The sequence below is a fragment of the Aulonocara sp. 'chitande type north' Nkhata Bay genome, linkage group LG7 (genome assembly GCF_057382095.1).
Source record: "Aulonocara sp. 'chitande type north' Nkhata Bay isolate Kocher_YH1m ecotype deep benthic linkage group LG7, A_spYH_male_GT1.1, whole genome shotgun sequence".
Lineage (NCBI taxonomy): Eukaryota > Metazoa > Chordata > Actinopteri > Cichliformes > Cichlidae > Aulonocara > Aulonocara sp. 'chitande type north' Nkhata Bay.
Genome location: NC_141350.1, coordinates 14,542,987 through 14,564,147, shown reverse-complemented (window position 1 = coordinate 14,564,147; position 21,161 = coordinate 14,542,987). Strand labels below are relative to the sequence as shown.

The 21,161-nt window shown below is 42.3% G+C and overlaps 1 protein-coding gene across 3 annotated transcripts in view; it reads left to right on the top strand.

Moving 5' to 3' along the window:
* Positions 1–21,161, top strand: part of LOC147324789 (uncharacterized) — a 38,082-nt gene extending 16,921 nt beyond the window's left edge. For 2 of the 3 annotated variants that reach the window (XM_086298844.1, XM_086298843.1), the window contains 6 exons: positions 2,763–2,865; positions 5,103–5,364; positions 6,917–7,086; positions 7,422–7,536; positions 8,213–8,412; positions 9,272–21,161. In XM_086298844.1, the coding sequence (XP_086154970.1) occupies positions 2,763–2,865; positions 5,103–5,364; positions 6,917–7,086; positions 7,422–7,536; positions 8,213–8,412; positions 9,272–9,376 (955 nt within the window). In that variant the 3' untranslated portion in view covers positions 9,377–21,161. The remainder of the gene's footprint in view (positions 1–2,762; positions 2,866–5,102; positions 5,365–6,916; positions 7,087–7,421; positions 7,537–8,212; positions 8,413–9,271) is intronic. The other variant, XR_015130222.1, reaches the window with a different exon arrangement.

Here is a 21,161-nt window from a genome sequence, read left to right as displayed (position 1 = left end):
ATACACAATGAGATGTACAATCTGGAAGCGCTAACTGATCCGCAGGCCCAGACGTTTCTTTAAAGCAGCCTGGTTGCAGGGAGCAGAGGACCACCTCAGGTGCTGTAGAGCAAGCCTTATAGAGCGGCCATTCCCCTGACAGCAGTAGCTCTTACCTGAGAATGCACTGAACCCCTGAATGAAGCATGAAGGAGAATGAATAATTGAAGACGTTCACTCCCCCATCGATAGTTGGGAGGTGGAGGAGGAGGGAGGTGCCTTGCTTTACTTCAAGCCCTAAGAGTCTCCCTTTGCTTTAGACTTCTTGAGTAGATGCTCATGTTTTAGGTGTAGTGTTTTGCGCAGCTTTTTGATTCTCTCAAACTCATTGCCTGCAGTTTAGAGCCAGTGCAGAATAATAACAATAAAAGCAATAATAATCAGGCAATATGGAAATGCAAATACCTCCCTTGGCGACTAATACAACTAACAGCAATTCATAAGCATCCCCTTCCCTTCCTGAAATGGTTAACATCCCTCCTTCCCCCCCGTCTCACTCCGGTTCCTTTGCTGGTTGAAGTGATTGTTTGCTTGTCTTGTTTGCTCGCCTTTTCTGTCTGTCTATTTGTCAGTATATTTTCCTCTAGTTTTGTCCGTGTGTTCTGCAAAAATGTACACATTATTGCATTCAACATCAATTGTCATCCAAATTCGAAGCTTAGTGGGTCCAGAAAAACAAACAAACCAAAAAACATCCCTCGAAACAAACTTGGTGAAAAGCTCGACAGAGAATGCTGGCCGGACAGACAGACTTTCTATGGGCTCCTTGTCTACTGCCTGTTCAAGGCATTGCCTTCACTCTCCGAGTGACAACTACTTGCATATAACATATATGCACATGTAGCCAATGCCAGTTTGTGCTTTGGCCCCTGTGTCCCTGGTCCACACTTTTAGAGTGTTGCTAAATGGTTGAAAATTCAGGTTCGTCTTAAAATCAACTTTTATCATTTGTAGTTCTCAACTTAATTTCTATCAACACCCTCTTTTGTAACACTCTAAATGTGCTTTTCCTACTACTTGTTCCTTTTTGTGTTTTTGGTGGTATTATCATTTCGTGTGGTATATCGACTCCTTATTTCCCCTCTCTCTATATTTTTTGGTTCTTCTATCGATTATTTTGAGCTCTCCATGCAGAGAATAGTGCTTCTTGCTCTCTTTTTCCTGAAGATCAATTGTATTTATTGTCTTTTTCTTTTACTCTCTGTGTTCTCTCTCCTCTTTTTTAGCATGTATGCCCCTTTGTCTCCTGTTAAAGATATTACGTGTGCATAGCCTTCTTTTTTTGTCTCTTATTCTTTGATACTTATCAGACTGACCAAACTAAGCCTCTCTTGTGTTTCCAGGCTTTCCTTCCTTCATTCCCTATCTTTTCTTGCAGCTCTCTATTTCTCTTTAATGTGCTGGTGTTTGTTATTTTTTTCTCTTACTGTTCATACTATTAATACTTGCTATCTCTTCTAATACAGATAAATAATTTTCAGCTTGCTTTTTCTATTTCTCACGTTCCCTTTTGAACCTTCTGTCTTATCTGCAGTCCTTATGATTTCCATCCAGTGTTAGTGTGTGTGTCCTCTCTGTGTCTGCTCATTGCTTTTCTCTTTCTCAGTGTTTCTGTTCTTGTTCTCCTTCTCGATTCACTGTTTGTTTGTTGGTGTTTCAGTGTTCAGCCTCTCCATGTGCCTTGACTAGTCATTTATCCAGTGCTGTTTGTCCAATGCGTCATGTTATGCAGGACTTTTGCATCGGACTCTCTTTTCTTGTGATATCTGTTCACACTTCCTTTAATCTTAAAATATTTATTCTCTTTAATTTTTTTTGTCTTCTTGTGCTAATTTCCTTTTTTTGTCCACTTTGTGATTCTTGTTTTCTCGATGTATGAACATAGTGATTTTTCTCCCAGAATGTTTATCCCACATGTTGTTTTTTAAACAATACTCATGACAAGGAACTAAACTTCACATCTATTAACATCTGTACCTAAGAACCAGCTGTTCCATGGCAGATTTCTGCACTCACCTTTGTTTTTATAAAACTTGTGATGTTGGTGCAACTGAGGGAAATTTAAACACGCAAAATACTTTACAAAGCCGTGTAATGTCTGTCCTGTTAAACATCTGGTCATCTTCATGTTGCTATATATGTCTGTCTACTGTTTTTAAAGTAACGTCATGTTGCTATATATGTCATTATACATGTGTGTCCTGTTAAAGTTGTCATTTGTTAGTTGTCAAAAGACTGAGCATAATTTCTACCAGGATGATTAATCGGATTGTGTCAATAAATTTAGTGATTCTGTTTTATGTTTTGTCTGAAAATGTCTTTGTTTTGGGTTTTTTTTTAGTGGAGGTAACTTTCTTGTAAAGATGTGGATGTTTGCCAGGGTGGAGCTCTCTATATATAGTCATCTCAGACTCCAGTTTTCCTCAAACACCACTTGCCGCATCAACTGTCCTCAGTTCTAGCGCCCGCCATTAATCTGTGGAATCTTTGGCACATTTTACTTGGCTTTGCTCATGAAAGCTACAGAAAAAGCAGCTTGAAGTGACATCTATCCAAAGTTAACTTGGACCACCATCGATTGTTCCAGATAGGCAGGTTTCAAGCGTTAAACAGGTGGAGGTTGGACTCCCTGGGTGCTCAGACATTCTCTCTTTCTGTAGATGAATTAGCTTCACATGTCCTCGCTGTCTTTTCTTGCTTTCAACCTGAGCTTTTCTTTGCAGAGGCAACAAGCCAGCCAACAGCCCCAAGGGCCAACCTCCTGATGCTGATGGCCACTCCTCTGTAACCGACCTGGCCAACTCTCTCACTGGAGACATGGTGATGGTAAGACAATGTCCCACTTCAAATCCATCTTGCTGTCTATGATATGATTGGTCTATAACCTGACTTTTACTGTTTAGGCTGCTAATTTTCAGTGAAAAGAAGTAGATTATTTTTTCCACCAGGGCAAGTTAGCTGGTTTCTACTGAAGATTTAAAGAACTCCCATAGAAGCTGAAACAGCTGGCAATATTATTATTAATAATAATTATTGTACAAGCTCAATTTATATGGGACTGAGTGCCTGAAAATCATACTATAGAAAAACTATGTTGGGCAGTGCAAAAAAGTAGCCCATTTAACAGTGTCAGAAAAACAATACTGGTGTAAAAGTAAGCTATATCAGTCCATACACTAATAAGTAGGTTTTTCGCTGTTAGTTTGGGGCTTTTAAGTAAAGACCTAGATTGGATGGAATTTTAAAGGTGGATCCTTTGGTTTTTGCTTTGCTTTAAGGACTGGTAGTAGACAGTTTTCAGTTCATGTTACAGGCTTTCTATAAAAGTTGTAATCTGCAAGCACCATTTGAGAAAGGGATGCATTATCCCCTGTTCTACTTTCATAATTTTATTCTGTAAAATATCTTTGATCAGTTCACTGTCCAATCCATTCAATCCACATTTATCTTATATTAGACTTAGCACAGATCCTCATATTATCTAATGCCTAAAAGAAGCGGTTTCAGCTCCTCCCCCTTTAAGGCCAACCTCCCTTTAAGCTTTTTCAATTGGCTGTCTGATGCAAACCGAAGATATGAACAGCATATGGATGAGGCTGCTGCGCTCGCAGTCAGAATTGTGTTGCTGAGATGGTTATATTATATTCTGACTGATATTGTGCAAAGTAAGGAGTAAAAACATGCTCTGAAACCAAATCCATCCACTTATCCAAAGTAAAGAGAGCAGTTATGTTACAAGTTTGGTTCAGCCACATTATGAGCAACCTGATCTTGGCATCCCAATTCTTGTTTTGTATTGAAGAGCCTCATTAGAGCTGTCACCTGCAAGAGTTTTAATGATGAATCAGAAAGCTGATATGAGTTCTACCTTATCGGTTCAAGTGAGTGTCTGACATCGTTAATAAAGATGTCCTTGAAGATTAAAGGAGTCTTCATGGTGTCTGTTGTTTTGAAATGAAAAATCCAAATTCTTTAATATTAGGGTGTCCAAGTACTTTTGGCCACATACCCAGAAGGTAATTCTCAGTCACCAGGTAGGGCACGTGTTGCAGTGCTATGGTAAATCCATACACAGGTTAATCTAAAGCTGGCAGTAAGGGAGCTGTAATAGAACAACATACAGGCAGTTCCTACAGTGACAATCAAACGAAACAGGCATGCAAGGTGACTCACGCTGTTTGATCAATTAGACTTGGAGAATTTCACACTTTCTCTGCTTGATAGTCCATAATGCCATATTGACATATTGCTGAGCGAGTCTTTGTCACTTTGAAATTGTAGCCCTGGCCTCGGGGAGCAAAATCAACAGTTTCAAATAATGCTCAGTGAGACTTTGCCTGCATAACACAGCTTTACTTTTTGTTAGAGGTAACGGCTGCACATAGTGGCTTTAATAAACTGGTGGTTGTTTATCGCCACTCAGAGTTCTCAGAATTCTTTGTTCCAATTTATGTTATTGTTAGAAAGCGAGTGGGAACGGGAGAGGAAAAAATAAAGGACAGAGGCAGAAGGTGGAGCTGCAGGGAGAAAAGAAATGATTGTAAAGACAGCTGCAAGTGCAGAATGCCAACCTTGAGCTTTGCTTTCCTGCCTGTTCTCTCCAAGCCTCTCACACAATGCTCCCTCTTTCCTCCTCTTTCTGTTTGTCTCCCGCTCTCTGCTCCCCTCTCTCCGGCCGTTGCTTCCATCAGATAGTGGCCTTTTAGTGCACAGCAATGATAAAGCAGTCAGAGTGGCTGTGAGAGAGAATGGGTGGTCTAAAGCTCCCCTATCTCCAATCTGAGCACCTCCTGCCTCTTAAGAACATTAGTAAGGAAATTAAGCTCTCTCAGTCTTCTTAATGTCAGAACAATCCCTGCCTTTGAGCAGCTGCTTTAGCACACCGTGATAGAAACGCAGCCCTAAAATCTCCTCCCCTCACAGCTTCTCTCTGTCAAGGTCTGTGTGTGTGTGACACCAGATCTGTGCCCTTGGATTGAGAGTTTCATGTGAGTGGCTGCTGCTGCTGCTGCTGCTGAATATCTGAGCATTATAATTATTTGTCTGCTTTTGTTGCCCTGCAGCTGTCCCCAGGTTCGGAGGATGATGAAGGGCCCATCAGTGAAAAGCTGGGTCGGATCCAGTTCAGCATAGGCTACAGTTTCCAGAACACGACCCTCACGGTCAAAGTTCTCAGGGGCCAGGACCTCCCGGCCAAGGACTTCTCTGGCACCTCCGACCCCTTTGTTAAAATCTACCTACTGCCTGACAAAAAGCACAAGCTGGAGACCAAGGTCAAGAGGAAGAACCTCAACCCCCACTGGAACGAAACCTTCCTGTTTGAGGGTCTGTGTTTACATACTGGAATGTTCTCACTAAATATTTTCCATCACCTTTTCCAAATATGCTGCCATCTGTGGTTTGATTGGGACATCATTGCTTTCAGTTTGATAGCCTGAAACAACAGAAAAAACTATAAATCTGTCATGTACAATAACCAAAAGTAGTAACACTTTTAATTGCGTGTTTATGTAAAATCATGTTGCACATTTGTAAGAAGCTGAGTCAGATAACAAACAAAAGCTAATCAAATATAACCGTCATGGTCCTGGGTCTGTGACCCAGTGTTTATGTGTTTTTGGTTTAATTAATATTCTTTGATTTAGTTTTATTTATGATTCAGTTTTCATTGCTCTTCCTAGTCTAGTCATTTATATGTCTAGTTCTTAGGTTCTTGTTCATTTAATCTGTCCCCTTGAGAATAACACCCCCAAAAAATGGATAAAACAAACCAGAGCAAACAAGTTGGAACATGAAGTACGAGTCTGTATACACACTGGGATTGACTCCTCAATAGGACACGACTGGGGACTGACCACAGCTGGAAAAATGGTAAAGTATAACTAGCTTTCAAATTAAAACAGGAAATATTCAAAAGATGCAAAAAGCTAAATGAGATGTAAAAAGGGGGACAAAGGCACTAAAACATAGAAAGATTTGCAAGGCAAGACGGCGAAACATTGAGGTTGCTATGAACTTTGGGAGGAAAAGATAAAATCCAAACAGAAATTAAACCTAATCAACACAACAAACCAATGCTCAAAAACATCACAACAACCTGGGACCATGACATTTGAGGGGGATGAATTCTATAATTAGGGCTTTGGATAGCTGTAAACCAATTTAAATCAATAACTGAACATTTAGGGAGATTTGGTCATTTGCTTTCTTGCTGAGAATAATGCTAGAAGATTGAGACCACTTAATACTCACGCAGCCAGGAGCTGCTTCGCTTTGCATAAAGACCGAAAACAGGCACGAAGAGATAAATTCAAAAGCTCCATTTTAAAATGTAAAACTATTGCTTCAAGAATATGTGTCTTTTTTAAATAGTCACGGCAAAGGATTCAGATTGCGCAGTGCGATTACCGAGCTGTTACAAAGAGCTGTCTCTCAACACAAAAAGAGCATTGTGGGAGATGTGTGAAAACACATAACGTGTGAAACTGCAACAACATTTTTTTGCATTGATAAAAGCTCCAGTTTAAGAAACTGCGGAAATCATTCTGAGTCGAATAATAACGAATGCTCTTGAACACTGCAGAGGTTTCGTAGCAGTCGCGCAGATGGCAGTGAAGTGTCTCATTCCTGTATGATTTGAATTGCTTGTGAAATGGTAAAACAGCCAAAAGTAATGTTCAGAACCTTTTACAAAATCAGAACAATGGCCTGTGCTCTAGGAAAAATGAATGAGTTGGCTGTTTTTTTACTGGAGCCTAATATTACTTCTCAGCCAAAACCATCCCTCTTTGCACTGCTGCAGATTACACTGGCCTTCTTCCCTCTCTGTGGTTTAGCCCTCACCCTTCAGTGTTTTCTGTTTCTGTCTCTGTTTTAGGCTTCCCTTATGAGAAGGTGAGAGAGCGCACTCTCTACCTTCAGGTGTTGGACTATGACCGTTTCAGCAGGAATGACCCCATTGGAGAGGTGTCAGTCCCCCTTAATAAGGTGGAACTGGGCCAGTTAAAGACCTTCTGGAAGGAGCTGAAGCCCTGCAGTGATGGCAGTGTAAGGAAGGGAGGGGTGACCGCGGGGTCGAGCCGCGACGTGCGGTTTTATTAAAACACGTGTGACAAATTTGTTGACAGTTTTCAGCATGTGAGCTGGATTGACATATTTTTATTTTTGGCGGGTGAGCCACGTGCTCGCCCATGCCTGCCTGGGTGCTGGATGGTCTGTGTTTGGCACAAGGAGGTTAGAGCAGAAAGGGCAGTGATATAAGATTACACAACAAGCTAGTGAGTAGCCTGGAGTTTGATATTCCCTGATGAAATCTGATATTAGGCTGGGTGATTCATACTCCGCTGTGTTTGTTTGCGTGTGTGTGTGTGTGTGTTCCTCAGGGGAGACGAGGAGACCTGCTGGTGTCTCTCTGCTATAATCCCACCGCCAACACCATCACTGTGAACATCATCAAAGCACGCAATCTCAAAGCCATGGATATCGGGGGCACCTCAGGTATACACTCCCCTTTGTTTGTTTAGGCTCTCTTTCTCTAAGCATTTCTCAGCAGCTGGAAGTCCTTCCTGACTTTGGAAGCTCTGTGCTTCACACAAGGCTCTGTCTCTGTGTTCAAACACTCACTGACTCGTCTGCTAACAGGACGGTTGCTGGCCACCATCGATAGCTACAGCAGCAAGGTGACATTACTTCAAGCGTCTCTCCATTGACCTCCCTCTTTCCTGTCCTCTCTTTCTGTATATCTATGAGGATCTTCAACCTCCTAGCCAAATCTGTGTCAGCTCAGTCTGGTTGCTGCTAGTTTTTAAAGTGTCCTGTCTCGCTGTGAAATGCTCTCTGTGGCATATTTCTTGTACAATTACAGCTTCCCGCAGTAGTAGGACTGGTGGCTGGTAGTATGACAGAATCTCACAATGCTCCAGAACTAGTAGTACAGATCCCAGGCCCTATTTCCATAAATACTTCCTCATTTGTATGTTTCCTCGCTCGGGGGATAAGTTGACCTTGAGCTCAAACGAGGTATCTGCTTCCCTGCTGCCTTTTCTGACTTTTAACAATTAGGAGGGTAATTGCAAACCTGACCCTAAAAAAAAAGAATAAGAAAAAAAAATCACCATGTGCATCTTCATCGTCTCGCTCATGTAAACCACCGCACTCTGCTTCCACGCTGCAGATCCCTATGTGAAGGTGTGGCTGATGCACAAGGACAAGCGTGTAGAGAAGAAGAAGACGGTGGTGATGAAGCGCTGTCTCAACCCCGTCTTCAATGAGTCCTTCCCCTTTGACGTGCCCGCCCATGTGCTGAGGGAGACTACCATCATCATCACCGTCATGGATAAGGACAGACTCAGCCGCAACGATGTTATTGGCAAGGTAAGGTTTCACAGGTGCCGTCTGTTCAGGACGTGCAAGCCTCCTTGTTACAAAGTCTGAAACTGCAACTGATTAAAAGTACTTTCAGGGAACAAGCAGTCGCTACCGAGGTAGGTCAGCTTGTCATTGCAGTTTACTCTGTGACCACGGCAATGACAGAGAGCACACCAAGGAAGATAATACAGTAATTAATTAATGAATTATACACTCATACATTATTCACCAGCAGCGAGCAAAACAATCAATAAGGAGAAATCATCCAGGAGCATAATGAGCTTCAGGCTTTGATTATCTGGTGAGGATCATGTCACCCTGCTGGCCGTTTTCCTCTTAACGGAAGAGCTGGGTTTGTTAGCTAATAATTCACTCTCTGGGTAAACAGATGAGAAGACTGTTACCACTCTCATGTCTGTCCTTTGAAAATATAGCCACCAGATGGTTTAGTTTAGTTTAGCACACAGACTGAAAACTACGTGCCATTTTGATGTGGATTTATGTGCCAGACTAATTTCATGGCGGAGCTGAGAAAGTAACAGGTTCCAGGCAAAAAAAAAGGAAAATTTGCTAATTTAGGCAACAGCAAAATGCATTTTACCTTCATCAGTTATGCAGCCTGTGTGAAAGCTGAGACACTGTTCTTTCTTCATTTCATTAGTTTCCAACTCATTGCAGCTTTCCAGGCTCTCCTCGCATGTCAGACGTTGCATGCACAGAACGGCTCTCTTTGCAAAGGTGTTGTCATGACTGAGTGAAGCCATGAGAAACTTGAACCCAAAATGCACGTGAGAATGACAAAAAGCCATTACTTTAACATTTATTCCCTCATCAAGCCTCTGCCTTTTTTCTTCCCCTCTCTCAGATCTACCTATCGTGGAAGAGTGGACCAGCGGAAGTGAAGCACTGGAAAGACATGCTCGCTCGGCCGCGCACTAATGTCGCCCAGTGGCACGCTCTCAAGGCCTGATCGCACTACCCAGCTTCCTTCATGGCCCCTTCCCGTCTCCTATCCCTCCCTCCCTCCTCCTCCTTCTCTCTCTCTCCTCTCTATCTCTCCCCTCCTCCCACTCCTGTCCTTATGCACAAGACTGACTTGCTGCCAGGCTGCGAAACACGGGTACAATTAGCCATCTGCTCTCTTAAACCTTTAAAGTCCTTTTCTCTTTTCTTTCAAGGATCTCAAATTTTTTCTCCCCGACCCGTCTCTTGTGTTCCCTCCTCTCATACAGCCCCATCTCAGTTTCCGTGTCTCACCCCTTTGCCAATGGTTCCCCTGTTTCTGACTGTCTGTATGTCCGTCTGTCCGTCCTTATGCACTTTGCCTGTGGAGGTCTGATAATCAATTCCTTTGCCGATCCCTTAGTTTTGAACTGCACTGCAGCCCCTGACCCATATAAGGTGCCAGTCCCGTGGGATCACAGAGAATCGTCAGTAATGATCTAATCTCATATAATCCTGTTGTATGAATATTCCAGGTATACAATACTATACAGTATGTACTGTATGTACATATACATATGAATATATTAGGTGTATAGATTGGCAGAACTCCCCTATACACACGACTAGTATACAGTATATTACTCATAGGTCGCCTGCTGTTTCCCATCTCTTCCGTCTCTTCATTTGCCGCCTCGTCCTTGTCATCTGTCTCAAGAGTACTATATTCCCCCTACTTTTCAGTCCTTCCTCCTTTTTACTCAAAAGTGGTTTAATGTTCAGCTGAAGTTGTTGAAAGCAATCAATATATGGTGTGTAATGAAACCAGCTGAGCTCAAGATGGAATTGTTGATACCGCTGTCTCTTCTCTCCTCTTTTTTCTTCCCTATGTCCCTTTTTTCTCTCTTCTTTTCCCCCTTTATTGTTCCCAATTTCTCTTCCCCTGGCACAATATTAGCGAATTCCTCCCCCACTCCCCCTTTCTGGACGTCCCTCCCCCTCTTCCTCCTCGTCGTCTGTGTGCTGTGGGTGCTGTGCTGTAGCTCCGACAAAAATAGAGATTAAAAATTTAAAAAATAAACTGAACTTTCCGAAGCTGGGAAAGCAGGGACACGATGAACTTGTGAAACGGAGCGCTCCTGATGTTTTCCAGACAAAAAAGCCCCGACACGGAGAGAGAGAAAAAAGAAGATGAAAACACAAACAAGCAAACAGATCCTTCCTCCCCCTCAAGATACTATGATGTCATTTTTCACAGCATCACCAACTGAGGAAACGAGTTTAAAATCTTCTTCCAACGTTAAGATGAGAGCAGAGGCAAGAGGCCACGTTTGTGCAGTTTACGCACGTGCACGTGGGTTTGCGTGTGCACACTTCCGTCTGTTTAATGATGCTATGAATTCTTTGTGCTGCCCCGTGCTCATGTTTTAAGCTGACGGGGGTGACGATCTCCGTCCGTTTTGACTGTGCGCTGTGCTGCGGTGATGTGTGCCTGTTGGTGTGCGTTTGTTTTCACAGGAGCCGTTCTGTAGAAATCTTCTCTTTTCTCTTTCTCATGTTGCGCTCTTCTTGCTCTTCTTACTGCCATTGTTTCCCCATCTTCTACTGCCCTGCCTTCTGAACGAGGGCACGGGGAAGTTCTATCTGCACTTTTTGGAAATGTAATAACAATAATAATGATGATGATGATTATAGTGATGGTGAAAAATTAAGGGAGGAGTGTCTGAAAGGGCGAGCAGAAGTTGGGGAGAGGTGACGTCTTCTCTGTGATTTCAGGGCTTGGAGATGTAGGTCATAGAGGATGCAGGGCTCTCATCCTCCTCTTTTTATTCTTTTTTCTCGATGTACGTGCATGCACACGTGCATGTGTGTGTGTCAGCTACCACACTCCTGGTGGCAGACTGCTGGTGTCTGAAATGTCAGGCCGGGATGGAGATATCAGGCTTGTCTTCTTGTCACGTGGAAGCCGGCCAGCACAGCAGTGCTATTTCACAAAGCGTCGATCAACAACAAGAGCGTGATCAGAGCTCTAAACAACAGTCTGTCCTGTATTCCTCGCCTCAAAATGCTGAACAATTGTTAGGCATCTAAAACAGTCATTTCGATGTGCATTTTTCCAGTTTCCACACTGGAAGAAAAGTAATAAAACAATAAAACATTCTTTGGGTTTTTGTTGCACTTCAAAGGAAAAATGAGCAAGCGTGTATCACAGACAATAGGTGTGATATTAGACAATGGCCTGATCTGCCACCGTGAGATACCGTAGAAGCAGATTAGACATTATCTCTTCACTGAGTGCTAGAGAGTACCATAGAGTGTACCGTTGCCCTCTTTGCCCGGCACATTCAACACAGCTCGATATTTCTGTAACGTAGATAAAACTGTCATAAAGCAGCAGCAACTGGAAAAGCTGTCAACTATTAAGAGCTACTTAAAAAAAAATCTGCTTTCTTAGTGTGCTCTTTACTACAGCCTGCCTGTGTGGGGGTTTTTTTTTGCATTCATGAAGTCTTGACAAGCGAATCACGTCACCTGTTCCTTTCTTTTCTTCCAGCGGCTTAATTTTCTAAATGAAAATCCTCATTTCAGGAAACTCTCAAGTTAAACAGACTTACCAAGTAAATATAATCAGTTTGTTTCTTCGCTGAAACGTAACCATTTTCGTAATGCAGCGTGAGTAGTTTTGAACTAACTCGGCCTCATCAAAAAAAGCTGTGGCCCCTGCAGTGGATTTTATTTCCTCGCATCATGCAACAATTTGACAGTATCTTGCATTTCGGTGTTTATTTTCAGTTATGCCAACCAGTTCAACACTTGACAGACAGTATGAATTTGCAGTTGTGTAAGCGTGCGTTGCTCCTTGTCCAGTAGCTCTCTAAGCTGGTCTTGGGCATGTGCTCAGTGTGTTCTGGGTAGTGTGGTTTGTGTGAGCCAGGCTGCCGCGATGCGCTGATCCAGTCCAGCAACCTTCAGAACAATTGGCCAGCCGTGGAACAGGGCCCACTGTTTTGACAGCCACTGCCTGCAGTGTCACAGCACATTACACTCCCATTAGGTGGTCAGAAAGGAGAAATATCTGCCTCCTTGGACCTGGGGGACTCACGATTTGCAGAGGTATCACTTGCTAAGAATAAAAGAAAACGTGGCAGACTCTCATTAGTTACCATGTTTGTGATGGACAGGGATAGAGCTCGTCGGCGAAAAAATGGAAATCAGTGGGTGTTCGCTGCTAAAGCTGTGAAAAGCACACGTGCAGGCGATGAGTCAACACAGTACCTCTGCTATTTCCTTTTGCCAAGATTCCTCGTTGCTCGAAAAGTGATAAATTGCTATGCTACAGGGGCTTACAAAGCTTAGTCATCAGTGACCCTGTAAACCTGGGGATACGGCTTTATTTATAGAAACATGAGGCACCGTGTAATGCCTCTGATCCTGACAGGTAGGACTGGAAGCTGAAAGGATACAGGGTCAAGCTTTTAAAACTTACAGCTTTTGAATACAGATTATTTCTTACATGGAAATTCAGCGTGTGACATTTTCTCCTCTCCTCAATTGGTGGGCCAGCAGATAATTAGCCAGAGACACTTTAATACTTTCTTTGAGCACGTTTTAGTGAGCGAACCGGAGACGTGAAAAGCTCAACATGCAGTTTAGTCATTTTGGCGTTACTTTCTCGTTTGTTTGTACTCCCACAGACCACACTGGTACATCGGCGAAAATTAAAAGAACCGCAAAACAACAATTTTCCCCATTTAAATCTCTGCTTTTGCTTTTAAGTGGTAACAAAGTGAGCTTTCATCATATCGCAAAGCTGTTAAAAGAAAGAAATGTTTCAGTACAAAATCTTTCATTTTGATGTGTTAGATGAGTTATGCATAAATGAGAAACTCACAATGTGTTATGTCTCACAGTGAGTTAATTTGAGTGAGGTTTTAAGTTAGTAAGAGGAAAAACATTAAAAACAGCTTCAAGAGCCTGTCATCAGTTCAAAATCATGTTTACAAGCCATTCTCATAAAGTTGGAACAAGTCACAACGTACCGAGCTGATAAAACACCGTTAAGCGTATTTGTTTAGCTGCTGAAGAGGGTCTCAGCTCCCAAGCAGAGCATTCTGTTTAAACCAAGAGCTTGATACTTGCAAATGTTAAATATGCAAAGAATTAGACATCAATTATCTTCATTTGTTTCGGTTAAAACAGAGTACATATGCTGGTAGTCAGAAAAAGAAAAAGTCCATAAAGTTAACCATTGTTTCTACATGTGACAAGGAAAACAAAATCCAGGTGTGACTGTAATATTGGGTGTGCACAGCAGTATCCCAACTATCCAGGAAGTTGCTCACTCCATTAAAATAACCAGGAGTCCTGAATATTATGTTGTCTTTGCCAGCAGTCAAACAGCAGCACTATTAAAATGGATGCTGCGCTCAGAGCCAAACAGTATAAAGGAGAAAGCAATTTCCAAATCCTAGTTTTATTATATTGCCACCTGTCTCACATCTCTAAACTTATTGCTTTTTGTTGGCACCAACACCGTCGGCAATGACCTTCAACAATCCTAAGCTCATGAATGCAGCATGGCAGCGGTGCAGATGCTCCCAGTCGAGATTCTTTCCTTTCTTTTTTTTGGACCAACTTCTCTCTCTGTTCTCGCTCTCCTTGTGTTCAGGCTCGGCTTCGTCTTTCATCATCTCTTCATTCCCTGGCGGAGCTGGCGGGTAGGTGCAGGTGTAGATAATTAGTGTTTGATTACAAAGCTTCAATTCAAGATAACTGACACAACCATCGCTGACTCCAAGTTTCCCAGAGAATAAAGACTCTTCGAGGGGATTTTTGTAGTTAGTAAATTTTTCTTTCCCTCTGATGTTTTTCTTTCTCTCCGTTTTAGTTAAAGTCTCATTAACTGTTGGAAAGATGTTCTTGGATTTTTGTGCAGGCGTTCATGTTGCCCTCAGGATGAACTGGAACCTTTTTAGGTTCTTCTCTTTTTTCTGTGGTATTATGATTCAGTCAAAACCTTTTTAGTGCTTTGGTTTATGCCCGAATACCTACAAAACCGAACACCAGCTGTGATTATGCTTATTTAATATTAATTGGTAAATTCTGGCATGATAACTAAACTGCTCATTACTCATTACTAAACTCCCATTTAACAGATATTCAGTGGCTCACTTAAGAGTAAGCAGTAAATTTAAATTTTGCCATGCCTGTATCACATCATTATGCTGGCATGCTGATGCCAGCCTTTATTGTCAAGGTAGAGTACGTAGGAAAAGTCTTGAGCCGCCCCTCATTTCTTTATATTTTGCTTACTGTCAGCTTGCAGGTTTTCATAAAGTGGTCTTGAGTAATAGTTCTCCAGGCTTTCTGAAGGTCTTACTATGATTTTCTCTTGACATTGACTACATTTTCAACCATTTTCAGTCCAGTTCATAACCCTTTTGAAAGGAATGTTTTTTTGTTTGTTTATTTGTTAATTCACTCATCACCGACCTATGAGTCATTCAAACATAACAAGGCACCTAACTCAAAGGATGAATCAGTGTTGTGTCTACACAGACAACTTAGCAAAGAATCAATTTTTAATTGCATCTTTAGACAGTTTGTTACTTGCAAAAACACATCAATTTACAATTTCTTTAGTTGAATTTAAAAGTGGGAAAGAGGACACAGTTTGACAGGAATAAAATAGCATTCTTGTATCAACAAGGTGATTCCCAAAGAGCTATAAGACATAAACTTAGTATCTCAGAATGGTGTGCTGTGTGTTCTTACAAAGTGTCAAGGTGCCACAAGAAGTGGCAGGCCTAAAAAACTATCTGCAGCAGGATCTGTATCTCCATCTACTGCTCACTGAAGCCTCATCAGAAATAGTCTGACGACGAAACCAATCTGAAGGAAGGAAAACTGAAAAAACTGCTGAAGAATGAAAAATAACAAAAGAACTGGACTGAAAATCAGTGACAAAAGGTCTTATGGATTGCTGAATTCAAATTTGAAAGGTTATCATCAGAAGTGGTCAGGAGAGAGGTACAAGAGTGAGTCTCTACAAATATTCTGTAAAACACAGTGGAGGCTCTGTCGTGGTTTGGGGCTGCATTCCTGCCAGTGGTGTTGGGGATCTTTTCAAAACTGATGGAATTATGAACGCAGAAAAATACTGTAAGATTTTGATCCACCATCTGGAAAAGATCTGATTGGCAACGGCTTCGTCTTTCACCATGACAATGATCCCAAACACACTGTCAATGCAATAATAGCAAAGCTGGATACAAAAACACACAATGGGTCATTTTTGGTTATGGAGCTCAACGTTTTTGAAGCAGGGTGGGATCATCTTGACAGAGATTCAAACAAAAGGCAGCCAACATCCAAAGAAGAGCTTTGAATGTCCTTCAAGAAGCCTGGAGAACTATTCCTGAAGAGTACTTAAAGAAATTATAGGAAAGCTTGCTTAGTAGGATCCAGACTGTGTTGAAGAATAAAGGTGGTCATAACTGTAATACCTGTTTTTGCCTTATATACTATATTTCTGTATGTTTGCATGTTTCAGTAGATTGAATCTCTAGATAGATTTTTTGAACACAATATAAAGAAATGACTGGTGGCTTAAGACTTTGCACCATATCTTTTAGGTTTTAGAGAACAGACCGGGATCCTCATTAGGGATCCTCATGGTGCTGACTACTGCAGATTCTAAATTTGGCTGTAGAGTCAGGATTATACTTGCTCGCAAACATAGACATGAACAACTGAGGACATCATGGATGACTGGTTTCCATCTCTTCGTGGTTCCCTTTTAGTTTGGTTTTTGTAGACAGAAGTGATCGTACGTGGAAGACAGCATGAAATGCAAAGATCTGAGCTGAGGCTATCATGCCTGGTTAGCAGGATGCATACACTCACTGACCAAAACCAAAACGGAAACACCTTGAACAACAAGCCATATTATTTCTCTGATAATTCCACAGAAATGCTCCTGAGGTGGAGTTCAGAGACTCAAATTAGTTGAGATGAGCTCCCAGCTGCAGGGACACCTGTTAACCACAACAGCCATACCCATCATCTTAAGCCTTAATAAACTCCAAATAGGTGAGTTTTTTTAAAAAAGACCCCCAGTGCAGTAGTTATGAAGGGGAAAGTTAGCTTTAGCAACCAAAAGCATTTTTGTACCAATCATAGACTCATTCAGGTCCAGAGGTTGCTGCACGGCTCAGTCACATCCATTCGTTCACAACAAACTTTGGCAGGCCTGTGGACACCCACATTTAGCCTCACGTCCCCCATTTAATGACTCTCTCGGACCCTCTCGCACTTGCTGATGCGGAAACTAGAACACTGCCACGAGTTCTGTTATCAGCTTGGCGTTGTGAAGCATATGAGTCATTCCTGGACTCCTATCTTTGAGATGTTTATTCTTGGTTGTGCATCCCCAAATTTATCATTGTCACCAGCAGCCTTCCCTCCTCTGTTTACTTTCTAAATAACTTAAAGCTTTATTGGCTGAAAGGGTCACATCTGTTTGCCAAAGGATTAGTAAGATATTCTTCTGAGCCTGATGATATTGTTTGTCCTTGTCATACTCTCCTGCACCATTTCTTATTCTTAAGCAGTTTTCCTTGATGGATATGGCTTTCTTCAGATGAGCATCATTGAGTCACTCTATTGGAAAGGTGCCTGCTTTGCAGTAGTTTTTACGATATTAGATTAAGGGTAGAGTTATTTTACGTCTTAGAGGACTTTAAATGTGTATGCACGGATTAAAATCAGGCAGTCGTCGTCATAATCTCATTCTAGGGAATCTGCAGTTGACGTTTTATTTTTCTGACTCATGTTCTGACAGCTCAGTAAGCCCTGAACCCCTCCAGGTCACCTTTGTCATTTGTCCAGTCATTTTCTGTGTGCGTCGCCCTGTACAGACAGACCTCACCTCCCCTAACTCGCCCTTTCGATTGTTTTAAGCATCTGGTGAGAACCAATGTGACTTCTCCCAATCAGGGTTTAAGTAAGCATTATTTGAATAGTAACAAATGGATATGAAAAACAATAATGAGTAATAATATCTTTTATTTCTTTCTGTTCACATTTGACTGTTGGTCAGTGTGTATGTATGTGTGTGCTTGGTGTTCTTGTGTTGGGGTTTATTTCTTTCTGAAACCGTGAGAAGAAAAAGCTTTCTGTTTTTGAAAAACTTCATGTAAATATTGTTGGTGAAAAATTAACATTTGTTGTACGCTGAGTTTTCATTTGTCACTCGAAATGATGACGAAAACAATGATATTCATGAATAACAGTGGTGATGTTGACGATACTGAAGCTGATTATACCTGCCCTTCTTGAACAAGGGCTTTTGATGTCTGCTGTATTTTTGTTGGAGGTGTCGTGTGGTCAGGGCAAGAGAAACAAAGGGAAGGAGTGATACCCAACACATCCCGGATCCGCCGTAGCAACACTGCCACATACCCTTTACCCTCCCCCCACACCTCCAGGAAATTGTGCGATATGTGGCGCTAATCGTAGCCTGTGTTTCTCATGCCATAAAGCTTTGGTTGCGTTTGTGTTGCAAACACCAAAACCAGCAGCGCCCTGCTTTTCAAGCAAGCTGCATGCCTCCCCGTGGAGCCACTCTGTCCTGGTTTGCTTGGCATCGCATCTCACCCTGTCTGCTCACAGGCTTGGGGATTTACTGTAATGCCATTGTGTTAGGCAGGATTGGCCCTGTTCTGACACCGATGATGCCGTCTTCATTGAATTTGCAGTCATTATTTTCTCTGTTGGAGGCCATGCATGGGGATGGGCATGTATGAGGACAGAGTGTATTCCTAGTAGAAGGACATAAACCATCCATCTGACCCCGTAAAGACAATTTTCATGCTGGTGAGTCAGCCTCTTATTCGAGGGTTAGACTCATGGTTAAGCACAAGTGACTGACATGAACTTGCCACATTATAGGCCCATCTTGTGCTTTTCCTTTTCTTTCTTTCTTTCTTTTTTTTTTTTTTTTAAAGAATTCACAGTCTTGAGGAAGAAATAAGAAATAACCTATATAGGCTATAAATGTTTGCCATATGGCAATAATTATTTTTAATCATTAAAAATTTTTTTTTTAAAAATAGGACAGACTTGTTTCCAAATGTCCAAAATGTGCCCTGTGCCTTCTTGACAGACATATTCAGCCCACTGCTTTATCAAATATATACATAAATAACTGCACAGGGCTCTAGTCCAGTTATTTTCACTGCAGGTGTCAGTACACCCACTTCCCTATTTTTCATATGTCATTGCCTTATGTATCTGGCTGGGCCTGTCGACAGTGCTGAGATGGAGCTTATCAGTTTCACTTTTAGGACCGTCTCTGCCAACAGACATGATATGGTACAGCAGATACTCCCAGCAGCCTTCTGCAGGAAGGACAGTGGATACAGTCTTGCCTTCATTTGTAACACCATCCTGTAGAGGGAGTCCCACAGGGTCAGAAAGTCCACAGACACACTAAAAATAAAATTCCCCTAAACCCAGATCCGTCAGAGCGCGCGTCTCTTACTTTCCTCGCTGGTTGTAAATAGACTTGATGCAGTTAGAGCAGCCTCTAACTCCTGCCATAATGTGGACATTTTTAATCAGGTAGGTAATAAGCAATACACTTAACCGATCTAATGCCATACTCCGAAATGTTACTGACAAAGTGTGATGGTGACTTCTTTGCGTTGAGGGATGTCGAGGGTAACACTCCTGTTTCTTCACCTCCTTTTCTCGACTCGCCGTGGCCCAACTCTTCAACAAAGAGTGCTCTAACTTAAAACACACAGTTGTGATGTGTACAATCTAATTTAATGTATTTATTTATGTATTTTTGCCAACTTTGTAAAGTGTATAAATATCTATAAATATATGAAAAATGACAGTACTGTATAGATTTTAGCTGCCTGGTAAGGTTAATAGTATATACTTGGTAGACTAAAAGAAAAAGCGTAGAGCTGTTCAAAAGCCAGTTATTGAGAAAAATGCTTTCTGTAAAACCCAGTGCCACTGGCTCTTTTTATATTCTAAGTTTCGTTTCTGGTTTATTTTTTTATTCTAGCCAGTCGGATCCAAAGTGTGTGTTCTTCTTTCCGTTTGTTTGTTAATCGGTTATTTTGCTGTTTCATTTCTTTTCTTGACAAAGACACAGCGAGGTTCTGGCAGCCAGGAGAGTGCGGTGGAACGCAGACTGGGACCCTGTGCAGTAGTGTGTATGTGTGTGCGTGTATGTTAGGTGTGTGTCCGTCCATGGTAGTGCTAGTGCTCTCTGTGCAGTGCCTCCCTCCTCCCTCCTCTCTCTGATGTAGTTTGTCATGTGATGCAGTGTGCATTAAGGTGCAGGATGACTGTGTTTTCTGAAGCTGGCAGCTGCCCCGTCTCTTCCACCCCCACCCCCTCCACCAATGTGTGTCTCCTCCTCATGTCCACTCTTGTTGTTTTTTTCCCACCGCACGTTTCAGTCGTCCGCCAAGTATAGATTTCCATTCTCGCTGCTCAATTGTTCATTTGCTCTCCCATTCAGCTGGTAATGTGCACACCACCGGAGTCTAATTTCACAGTAATCCGTGCTTCCCGATCTATCTGTGATCCTTTGACCATTAGCATCTCTCATTCATCACCTTCCACATTTCTGAAGAACACCTTGTTTTTCTACAGAGCTCTGTGGACCAGAGAATGATTTAGCACAAAAAAGAGGGCATGCTTATAACTCCCCCCAAATCTCTTACCCCCAATCATACTTCTTTTTCTTTACCCTCCTGATGCAAAGTGTGAGGAGATGGGTAGCTGTCAGCTCAGCATGCAGAATCACAAAGCAGCCATATTCAAAGTCAAGCACAGACTTAAATCTATGTTTTGGTGGCTTCACTGCTGCCCGTTTGTAGCAAGAGCAGGAGAATAGCCTTAAAGATTGGACCAACTGCACGAAAAAGTAGTGGGATATGTGCATTCGTAGTGGACTATTATTACCAACCCTTTCCCACACCAGATTTATTACTCAGTATTCCAATGTGTTGCTTGGTTGCTCTGTACATATCTGTGTAGTACTTCTGTTGATGTCCCTGTGTTAGTATAGTAATGGGTTCTTACTGGGCGGCCTCCGCAGACGTCCTCTCTCTCCTGCCCTCGTCTCATTTTCTCAGAAACTTCAAAACATTCCATCTGAATCTGTAGTGAACAACAATTTAAAGCTGATTAGATTCCACATATACTCGGAGTAAAACAGCAGGAGGACTGAACCACAGACGTTTCCACGGCGAGCCATGATAATAACCAAGACGCCTTGCTTCACGTCCCTCTGAGAACTACACACCCACAGCTTGCAGCACACTCAGCGTAAACGACCTTCACACGCCCCTTTGCTCCTCCTAATCCACCTCAATGCTGACCTCACCCAGTTTTTAGAGGTCAATGGGTCGTCTGTGTTTGTGAGGAGCCTCTGACCTCCTGAGGGTGGAGTAGAGGAGAAGGTGGGAGAGCCCTGGGAGGCAGCAGAAAGGCGTGTGCACGTGGTCACATCCTGGGTCAGGAGGGAAGGAAGCCAGGGCGTCTCGAGGTCAAGCCCAGTAGCACTTTGGTTTTGCGTTCCATGTTTTTTTAGCCTCTCCTGTTTTTTGGCCGAGCGGACTGTGATCTTACTGGTTGATTTTCTCGTTCTCCTCCACCCATCAGTGTTATAAAGTGTGTTGGGTGGATGGAGCCTTGGAGCTGAGCTCTGATTTTGTTCCATATTAAAGAATCATTTTTACTACACCTGTGTCCAGAGATTCATTGGTCTTCTTTATTGCCTTTCA